Consider the following 11,092-nt stretch of genomic DNA (forward strand, 5'->3'; position numbering starts at 1 on the left):
GAATTGAATTATTTTTTGTATGCCTTTGAGATCACAGGAATGCTTTTCACTATAAGAATCGAGTAAAGGCCAATACGAGCGAATGTGACTCCATGACTCATTTCGTACCATTATCCCCGATCCTCCTTTCGTGGTTCCGAACCATATGGAGTTAGTAATCTCATGGATTATGAATGGGGTGTAACCTTCACGGGTCAATCGTTGTTGCCTATCGTTGTCCCTTTATTCGTGGTTGCCTTTTTATGATCCGTGAACGGTTTACAAGTTCCTTAAAAACTTGTTGGCGGCTCCCTACTTTCCTTGTCCCTAATCGTATAAATACCCCCTCATTTCTGATGTACGGGGCAACTAGAATTCTATTATTCTTATTTTCTCTCTTCTATGCTATTAACCTAAACACTAGCCTACCCTTTTCACTTCAAAATTCCTTCTTCAAGCACTCAAAGGAGTCCATATTTTACTCGAGGTTCTGTCCTTAAGCCAAGGCGTGAAAGGTAGAATCGTTTGAGGGTTTGGCCCCAAAATCAACCTTATTTAATTTAATTTAATTTAGTTATTGTTTTATTATTTCCTTGAAGTTACTAACTCGTTTATTATTTTGTAGTTGCAAACAAACAGGTTCAAAGTAAGGATTATGCTCTTTTTACTATTGTTATTTTTCTAACGATTTTTTAATATTGTTGGAATTATGATTAGGTTGGTTTTTATATTAATATTGATTCTATTATTTTTTTTAGGATATTTTGGATTTTAACACCTTACAAAAGGCTGAAAATGTTTTTTAACACCCCCCAAAAAAAAAACTTTTATTTTAACACCTCCCAAAAATATAAAAGTTGGAAGTTAACACCAAAATCCATCTTCCGTTAACAGAACTGTTAGTGGGGCCCACCCCAACGGATATATTTTTAAAAGATCTGTATATAAGAACCATTCTTCCACGATTCTTGCACGATATATAAGAACCATTCTTGCACGATTCTCCCCCAATGAACGAAATCGTTGTTCTTATTGAATAGCAGCAGCGCATTGCATTGTTGCACGATACTTGAAACAATTCTTTCACGATTCTTCCACGATTTTTGAGAAGAGGAACAGATTGAAGCTGCTGAAACAGGTGAGTGCGGTCAATTGTTCGGTTGTTTGGTAATTATGGTTTAAATTCTCTTCAATTATTATTTGCAATTGTTTCGTACTCAGATTAATGGTTGGATTATGTTATGTACGCATCTAAATGCCCAATTGCGAAATTAGGGTTCGTCAGAAATTGAATTTGGGGCTTTTCGTATTATGAAATTAAAAATGAATTTTGTTGCTGTCAATGTTAATTCGTCAGTGTACAAATCTGTAAATGTGACTGTCGATCTAAAATTGATGCAGATTATGTCGTTTGTTAGCTCTTCCCCTCCTGAGGCCAGAAAATGTAAGTGTGGTGTGCCAATGGCCAAGCTCACTAGCTGGACAAGGGAGAATCCAGGCAGGAAGTTCATATCATGTAAGTTTTATGACCCAATAACAGAAACAAGGGGTTGCAAAGCTTTCGAATGGGTTGATCAACCTGATGGAACAGATTGGCAAACAGGGGTTATCAACAACCTGTTGTTGGATAAGAAGCTGCTAAAGGGTGAAGTTAATGAATTGAAAAGGGAAGTTGATGAAATCAGTGGCCAAAGGAGGTGCCTACTTAATGAAGTTGATAATTTGAAGATGAGATGCAAGGCCTTGAACGCTGACAGGAAGAGAATGAACAGGGAGTGCAATGAAGGGAAGGTGTCTTCAATCAGCTGTTTTGGTTGGGTGGGCATGGCCATTTGTATAGGTTTGTCAATGGGTGTAATTTTCCTAATGGCTAGGGGTGTGTAATAGTAAGCTGTATTAAGTAGTTATAATTTCTTGTAATGACTTGAAGTGTTATAAATATGTCTTTTAATCAACCTATTTATGCCTTGTCTAAGTTCCTATTTATGCCTTGTCTTTTAATCAACCTATTTAAACATGTGAAACATTAAAACATGGGAAATATGTGAAACACTAAGATAGTTCAAGTACAGGTTGACAAAAGAACCTTACTTCAACATGTTTCAATGGCAATCAAAGCCATGCAACCATTACAATTCAATATCTAATTGTTCAAATTTGTTAAGGGAAGCCACTAAAAAACTAGCAAGTTACATAACCAGTCATGAGTACATAATAAAAGTTTGAAATTGTTCAACAGACATAATGTTTGATATCCAGCATGAGTACATCACTGAGTAAGGTTGTTGAGGGATTGCAGCCTGGCCCTTGTTACAACACCTGTGGCTGTTGTAGGCTGACTTGAGGAAGACCTTGTCTTTCTTTTTGGTTGGCTTGAGGCAGGCTGACTTGAGGAAGGCTGAGCTGAGGATGGCTGACTAGAGGATGGCTGAGCTGAGGAATGCTTAGCTGAGGAAGACTGTGGCTGTGGGCGCTTGCTGAATGGCAGACAACCTTCTTGCTCTTGAGGAAACTTTTTGTTTCCTATGCTGTTTGGTCCAGCCCCAATTGCACTCTATGACATGCATATAAAAATAAAAAGTCAATGGAAAAGACACATACATATATAAAACAAAGGGGGAGTTGGTGTAATGCTTGTGTTACCTTTTTAGCAGCCCTAATCTCTTTCTTCTTCCTCTCCTCCACCATCCAAGGAGTGTTCAGTGGGGGTCTGCCTGCTGACTTTATCAGCTCTGTAGCTGGTGCAGCAGGTACTTTGCAAGTCTTGGCATAATGCCTATATCCCCCACAGTTGCTGCATTGCTTCTTCCTCTTGGTACTTGCCTGACCACCTGAAGAAGAACATTCTCCTGGCTCAAGCTTCCTTTTTTTGCTCTTTGGTCTCCCAGGTTGCACCTTAACAGAAGGGGGTAGTGGTTCCCTCATTCTGACTCTCTCCCAGTGCTTTGGGCCAGGCATTGGTTGGACAGCTGGTTCATAAGCAGACCTGTATGTGTCCATGGTATAGTATGGGTCAACAACAGCCTCTATGTCACCCCTCATATCCAATATGCAGGCATAAGCATGAACACATGGAATGCCAGTGAGTTCCCAATGGTAACATGTTCCCAACACTCTCTTATCTTTGCCAACCCTGTCATCTACTGCACTCTCCAAACCTTTCCTAAGGCTCTTGTTCACTTTGGCCAAGATCTCCTTTGACCCTTCAATATACCATTCCTCATCCCCTTCATCAAATTCTTCTTCACCAGGTTCCCAATCTTGTCCCTCATCACTCAAATCTGAACTTGAATAACCAGATCCTTCACATCCATCATCCTTTTCTTCATCAAACCTCAACACTTTAGCATTAGCTGAGGCTTTCCTAGGTGGACTCTCCTCCCTTTGTTCAGTTTCTGTCTTCTTAAACCTAGGGCTCCTCCTAATAGTCGATGTATTTGAACTTTCTACCTTCTTATCCTTTTTTTTTGTCTTTGCAGGATTGGGTTGGGCCTCTTGTATGGGCTGACTAGGAGCTTCTGTTGTTACAAAAACCTCAACATACCCCTCTTCATTTACTGTCTCCAAAAGGCCCTTAACCTCTTCACTGTTAACTAGTTCCCTTTTCCCAGTGTTAAAGGTTTTCCCCTTCTGCCTATACCAACAGCTGTAATGCATAGGCACATCCATATCACCATTAACAAAACCATGAATTGCAGCTGTTCTAATCAAATGCACATCCAACTTAGATACTTGAACCTTCCTCTTCCAGTAACACCAACCACCACACCAACACAGCAGCTGCCTGTTTTTGGTTACTCTTTTAGGGACAAAAGCACCTCCCACTCTAAGGCAGATGTCAACCAAACTATCCTTGTCACCCATTATCTACCCACCAGTGAAAAACATATAAAACATATTAAAAGCCATGTAACTATACATGCACAATACGAATAAACAAATCCATCACAGCCACACAAACAAACACATAAAAAAATTGAAAATAAACATATACAAGCCAATGTAGGTGCTCAGTAACATAAATTAATCAACAAACCACACTTGCTAGTTTAATTAACAATAAACCACCTTAATTAATCTCTACTTTCAATTACGAAATCCAATTAACCTAAGTCGCATAGTCAGTTACAGAAATTGATTTATCAAGGCTTTCCTACTGTGGTCCCAAAATTTACCCTAATTACCCAATTATTGCAAGGTTTACAGCAATGAAGCACCAGTAATTGACGAAATTGCTATCAAAGGAGAGCAATTTTACCTTATTTTCTGTGAATTTCAAGCGGCTTTCGCACTTTTGTAGTTGAAGAAGATGATGAAGAAACCCTCCTGAGCTTATCTTCTCCAACGTTGACACCACCCTACACTCCACTTCTCAGCCAAGATCTCCTTTGGTTCAAAAGCGAAATCAATGAAGGTTCAGAAAGAATTCAATGCAGAAGGTTGCTGCGAATTCAATGAAGAAAGAAGTTTCGTGTTTTGCTGGGTGAAAATTGAAGTTCAAGCCAATTTGTGGGACCCACGTTAAATTTCCGTGACGGAAATCGTTAACTGGTGTTAACTTCCAACTTTTATATTTTTGGGAGGTGTTAAAATAAAAGTTTTTTTTTGGGGGGTGTTAAAAAACATTTTCAGCCTTTTGTAAGGTGTTAAAATCCAAAATATCCTTTTTTTTATTGATCACCATATTGCATGTTAAAGGGAATATGTAATTGAAAATCACGCCTAATAAGATAATTTGGACAACCGTTTTAGATTCCCTTTTAATCTTATTGTTAATTCAAGTGATCACCAATTTTTAGAATTATGTGTGCATTAATTTTAAACCAATTTAGTTAAATAATAGTTTGGAGCGAATTGAATTATTGTTTGTATGCCTTTGAGATCACAAGAATGCTTTTCACTATAAGAATCGAGTAGAGGCCAATACGGGCGAATGTGACTCCATGACTCACTTCGTACCATTATCCCCGATCCTCCTTTCGTGGTTCCAAACCATATGGAGTTAGTAATCTCATGGATTATGAATGGGGTGTAACCTTCACGGGTCAATCGTTGTTGCCTATCGTTGTCCCTTTATTCGTGGTTGCCTTTTTATGATCCGTGAACGGTTTACAAGTTCCTTAAAAACTTGTTGGCGGCTCCCTACTTTCCTTGTTCCTAATCGTATTATGTCAATTCCCACTTCCTATGAGTGCCAAGCATATTCACCACATGCTTTTAACGTAGGCGCACTTCGAATGACGCCTACAGGTCTATCGTTTCTATCGTTAGACGAGGCTCAAAGTGGTTTACCAAAAAAAGGATGTATATTTGAAGGGTGAAAGGTAATATGAAGTGTCTACAAAGGGTGCCTCAAATCATTGGTATACCTTGTGCTTAATTCGACATGGGTTTTTTTTTTTTTTTTTTTTTTTTTTTTTTTTTTTTTTTGCAATGTAATGAAATGAAATGATCATATATAAGGAAATAAATGCTCATTTTATTAAAAGAAAATAAAGAATCTAAAAAATTAATCTAAGGAAAGGAAAAGGTGCCTATGCTAGACTTATTGGGGAAAGGAAAAAAAATGAAAAAGAAATAGAAAAAAAGGTCACGAAATCTTGTCGTTGAAGCTCGTCTCTTGTCTTGTGTTGTTTCCTTCATCATCACTCGCTCTTCTTGTTAACTGGAGGCATGGGAAGCTTGTTATTATCAATCAAATGTTGTATAGCCTCCTTTAGCTTCCAACAGCTCTCAGTAGTATGACCCCTACCTTGATGGTACTTGTAGTGTTCGTCTGGATTCCAACTAGGCAATCTCTTTTTAGGTGTGGGATCTTGAATAGGTCCAATGGGAGTAATGATTCCTTTGGCATGGAGTCGATCGAAGGCAGTATCGTAGCTCATCCCAATGGGGGTGAAGTCTTTCCTTAGTTGCTTCTTAGATCCTTGGTTATCTATGGCTAAAATTTCACTGAGATCAAAGGTACTAACATTGTTACTAGAGTGGGCGTTTTCGGAAGAAGAAGGATTGTCGTTCTTCTTTCCTTTCCAGCCACCGTGGTTACTATTGTTAGTATCTTTTTGCTTTGCGAGGTCATCTTCGATTTCAATTCCGATGTCATAAACGGCCTTGAAAGTATTTAAATTGTGTTGATATTTTAAATGCTTCGAATACTTCTCTTGGAGATTCTTGATAAACATCCTCACAGACTCCTTTTCGGTGGGGACCTCAATCATCTTAGCGGAAGTTTCCCTCCACTTATTAAAGAAAGAAGTAAGACCTTCATTCTCTTTTTGTCTTAGCATCTCAAGTTGTCTATGGTCGGTTTCAACTCGGATATTGTACTTGTACCTATCAACGAAAGCGTTTACTATCGATTCCCAGGTAGAGGTTTTCTCTTTGTCAAGGGAGAAGTACCATTGTTGGCAAACGGTTTCAAGAGATAGTGAGAACAGAGAGGGGAAAACCTTCTTATCAATACCCTTAATATTCATTATAGTTTCGAAAGCTCTTAGATGAAAATAAGGGTTATTTGTTGCCTTGAATTTAGGGATGTCAGTGGCGTTGAACTTATGCGGAAGAAGTTTTTTTGTCCAGCGAGACCTCTTGTGAACTCATGCCCTGAAATTTATAGTCGCTAGATAGCTTTCTTAGACTCTCTTGCATGAGACTCATTTGTTGTTGCTTCACGGGATCATCGATCTTGAGTGTGAGTAGCTTCAGTGTCTCAGTCACGTTAGTCAATTGACTCCTAAGTTCATTAACTTCCTCTTGAGTTTCCATTATCTTTTTAGCCTTCCTCTTTTGACAAATCGGTTTATCAAAAAGCGAGACTTGAATAAAGAGGTTGTCCTTAATTAATCGCCCTTCTCTCCTCGACTAAGTACTGTGGAAAAGGAATTTGGGGATACTTATTGTTAATTATTTGACTCAAGATTTATTCGACATGCAATGGATGGAGGAAGTGAAGAAAAATGGAATAGGATGTGAAGAAGATTTAGATGGAGGGATATGAAGAATTAGGAATAGAATGTACCCCCCAACTCAAATGACGGAAACACCGACTCATGCATGGACCTGAGACATGGTCATGGTGATGTACTCAAAGTTTGTGCTAAGACTAGTAAGTGTAGGTGACATATTAAGACTCGTGTCATGACCATGTGGCTAGACTATGTGACTAGACCCAAGCAAAGACTGAGTTAAGACTTCACGTATATGCATTAAACTGGACAAACTGTGGTATTTTAGTCATAACTTTTTATCCGTGACTCTGATTTAGATGAAACCAACGCCAAATTAAAGAAAAAACTCGGGGCTACAGATCCATAGGTTCTACGACTCGTAGTTCTTTCTAGAACTCCAGATATGACCAAAACAAGTTGACGCTTGTGCAGTATACGGGAATAAAAAATCCGGGTTGACTTAAAGGAACTATGACTCGATTTTATATTTATTTATTAGCTCAAATTAATTAATTAATTAATTAAATAAATTCCTTTAGTCATTAATTAGTTTATTTAGGCTTAATCACAAGTCAAACAAACGGTTAGGAAAAACACATAGAGTATGCACAACAAATAATGCACAATTAGTCAAGTAGGCACAATATGATGCAATGAGTTTGCAACCTAACCATGGCTCTAGTTCTCTAAAGTTCGGGATATGGTTTATTCAATAAAGGGTCCATGGTTAATTGTCCGGATGCACCGCGCGGAAGCCTAACCGTGAAGGGTTGGCGCGAGTGGATGGGATACCGCGAGTTTTAGAAAAAACTCGCTTCCATGGTTTGGTGAATTCAACATCTCGGATGTACCCTTTGTTGCACGGAGCGTTCAATCGGGTAGATGGAGTATGAATTCCCAGAGGGTTATGTCCATATGTAGAACACATATGGGTTTCAGAAAAGTGAGAAAAAATTCAATCAGGAAGTAGGATCGAGCAAACAATACGAAAAACCAGTCAAAATTAGAACGCATATTTCTAGCTCGGTATTGGGAGAAGTTGGCGCCAGCAATCAGAGACTGGCGCCAGCTTTTAACTGTAACGCATGGCGCCAATACTGGCGTCTGGCGCTACAACTAAAATACTGGCGCCAAGCTCTGGCCCCTGACGCTACTTCCCACATTCCTCAGCAGCTTTCTGTGCTCGATAAAATTTTCCAGTTTCGCGCGGTGTTATTTCGGTCCTAGTTGTGAAAGATATTTCTCAAATTTCCTACGTGTAAAATCCTATGTTTTTAACTCATTACGGATGGTCTTTCCAATGAGATCTTTTTTATGCATATGACAATAATGTTAATCAAAATTACGCACATGAAATACTTAGAACGTTTCGAGTCTTATCCACTCATTCTAAATCATTGCCGAAACAAATTCAGAAATTAAAATAGAAATCCTCCCCAGTGGAGTCGCCAAAAACTTTAGGGAATAAATTTCAACCTTTAATTCCCACTAGCTTGAACCCCACTGTGATCATACACTAAAGTACGGTGGCGTCCAAAAGGGAAGAAGATAGAGCAAAAGAGTCGCCAACAAGTTTTTTAAGGAACTTGTAAACCGTTCACGAGGTGAAGGTTACACCCCTTAACGATCTAAGAGATCATCAACTCCATAAGGTCTTGAACCAAATAAGGGTTCGGGGATGAAGGTACAAATCCAACCTAAAAGAGATTGAACCTGCCCTAATAATAGGCCTCTACTTTATTCTGATCGTATTCATGTGCGCTTTCTAATTAACATGCAATCAATAGGATTAACCCTAAACCTGTTTATCTATATTGGTTGAATTTAATGCACAAATAAATCTATTATTGGCGATCACTTGAATTATAATCACAATTAACCCTAAACAAGATTATTAAATATCTCATTAAGCGTGATTAGAAGTACAAATTCCCTTTAAACATGCATAAAAGGTGATCAAGCAATAAATATCATCAAGCAACATAATAATAATAATAAATATAATCATGATCATAAAAATAACAATAATCATAATAATAATAATAATATCAACATAAATAAAATAATCATCATCAAAATAATAATAATAATAATCATCATGAATTATAACAATTATAATCATAATCATGTTCATGTTAATATTAAAGCATAATAATAATAGCAAGATCCTAGGCATGATACTAACAAGATTAATAACAAACCTTAGCATGTCACTAAGCAATAAAAATCAAATCTTTAACCCTAACATGATATTAACATGAATAAATATTAGGAAGAAAATAATAAGCATCGCAGGAATCATAATTAATATTAAAATTACCCTAGACATGATACTAGGACTATCATAATAACGATATAAACATGATTTCTACATCATAACATCAATTAAAATCATTTAAAGTACTTACTTTGATGCCTCGTACCTCTTTCTAATAAAAAAATACACACGTTAGTAACTTCAAGGAAAATAATAAACAAACAATTAAATTAAATAATTGAAATAGAGATTTGGGACCAAACCCTCAGAAATTAAACCTTTCACATCTAGAGCGAAGGCAACTTCGAATATGGCTAGGCGTATCTAAGTCTTGCGAATGTGGAATTTTGTATTTGAGAAAAGACTAGTTTGGAAAAAGAGAGAGAGAGAGAGAGAATAATCAAGAAAATCTTGATGAGAGTTGGTGAATGAAAACGGAGTTTTTAATACGTTATTTATTGAGAAAATCAGCCAAAAAGATAAAATATCAAAACAGAGCACTTGGCCCATGCAAAACAAGATTGGCGCACCTAAAATAGAGTTGGCGCCAACACCAGCTTATTGGCGTCAGGCGCCAATGGCTAGCACCTGGCGCCAATGGCTGGCGCCAGGCGCCAGACCTGGTTTCAGGCGCTGATTTCAAAAATTCATGCGTTTTTGTTTTTATCATATCTTTTGATCCGGAAGTCCAAATAAGGCATATAATATGTCGTTGGAAATCTATTAAAGTATACTTTCCAAATCAATTAGAATCAGATTAAAATATTTTATAGATAAAAATATATGGACAAAATAGTGGAAGGGTGTCAGTTTTGGTTAAAGTTTCATGTCTCATTCATATCTTTTTCGTTATAACTCGGATTTAATATTATAATATATCATTGGAAAGATAATTTCAAGATCTATCCAACCATATAAAATTTGGATAAATATTATGAGGCACGAAAATAAAATCTGAATATATTCCACTTCGTACAAAACAAGGATTCTTAAAAGGAGTAGTTTTATTCAATTTCAAACTCTTTAAAACATAATTATCAATCCTAACTCCATTAGGATTTAAAAGAACCTCCTAGAGTATTCTAAAATACTTTAATAATTCCTAATAGCTTTAGAATTGATAATTAATAGTAGGCCCTCCTCTAGATCATTGGGCCGCATATAAAAACCAAATCGGGCCCAGTTTAGTATTTTGGCCATAACTTCCTCGATATTCATCGGAATTGGGCTTATAATATATCGTTGGAAAGGTCTTTTCAAACCCCATCCAACTACACTATTATTGGACCCATATCATGGACCAACCAAACTAGATTGACTGTTTTCTTAAAATAAGTTTTCAAAAACAGAGAGAAGAGAAAAGAATTAAAAACTATCCGCAACACTAGACTTTCCACACTTTCGCTTCATTCGATTATGATTCGACGTAAAAGGTATTCATCACTGGGTTTGGTTTTGGGGAGACACAACTGGGTGTCTACAGAAGCCCCCACTTTGACTGAGTTTGGAGAAACGCAAGTTTCGAAAATGAAAGTCAAAGTATCGATAGGGACGGAGAATGATTCAGAACGTTCTGCGATCCTAAATCAATCTTGTAACGCCGATACCTGCAAACTAGCGTTAGTTAAACAGATAAAAGAGTTAAAAATCTATTATTCTGATTGTATTCATGTGCGCTTTTTAATTAACATGCAATCAATAGGATTAACCCTAAACCTGTTTATCTATGTTGGTTGAATATAATGCACAAATAAATCTATTATTGGCGATCACTTGAATTATAATCAATTAACCCTAAACAAGATTATTAAATTCTCTTATTAAGCGTGATTACAAGTACCAATTCCCTTTAAACATGCATAAAAGGTGTGATCAAGCAATAACAATAAATATCAAGCAACATAATCAT

General features: G+C 37.1%; 2 protein-coding genes across 2 annotated transcripts; one reads left to right on the forward strand and one right to left on the reverse strand.

Moving 5' to 3' along the window:
* Window positions 1-792: 792 nt before the first annotated feature.
* On the forward strand, window positions 793-1,934 carry LOC110702642. The gene is made up of 2 exons (XM_021880389.1): window positions 793-1,117; window positions 1,381-1,934. The coding sequence occupies exon 2, from the start codon at window positions 1,384-1,386 to the stop codon at window positions 1,861-1,863; it is 480 nt and encodes a 159-aa protein (XP_021736081.1). The 5' UTR covers window positions 793-1,117; window positions 1,381-1,383; the 3' UTR covers window positions 1,864-1,934.
* Window positions 1,935-2,066: 132 nt separating this feature from the next.
* Window positions 2,067-3,843, reverse strand: LOC110702340. Its single transcript, XM_021880044.1, has 2 exons — window positions 2,623-3,843; window positions 2,067-2,533 (listed from the first exon to the last, which is right to left on the reverse strand). Exons 1-2 carry the CDS (start codon window positions 3,841-3,843, stop codon window positions 2,249-2,251), a joined length of 1,506 nt encoding a protein of 501 aa, XP_021735736.1. The 3' UTR covers window positions 2,067-2,248.
* Window positions 3,844-11,092: the final 7,249 nt, after the last annotated feature.

The sequence above is a fragment of the Chenopodium quinoa genome, unplaced genomic scaffold, assembly GCF_001683475.1.
Source record: "Chenopodium quinoa cultivar QQ74 unplaced genomic scaffold, ASM168347v1, whole genome shotgun sequence".
In the NCBI taxonomy this organism is placed as follows: Eukaryota; Viridiplantae; Streptophyta; class Magnoliopsida; order Caryophyllales; family Amaranthaceae; genus Chenopodium; species Chenopodium quinoa.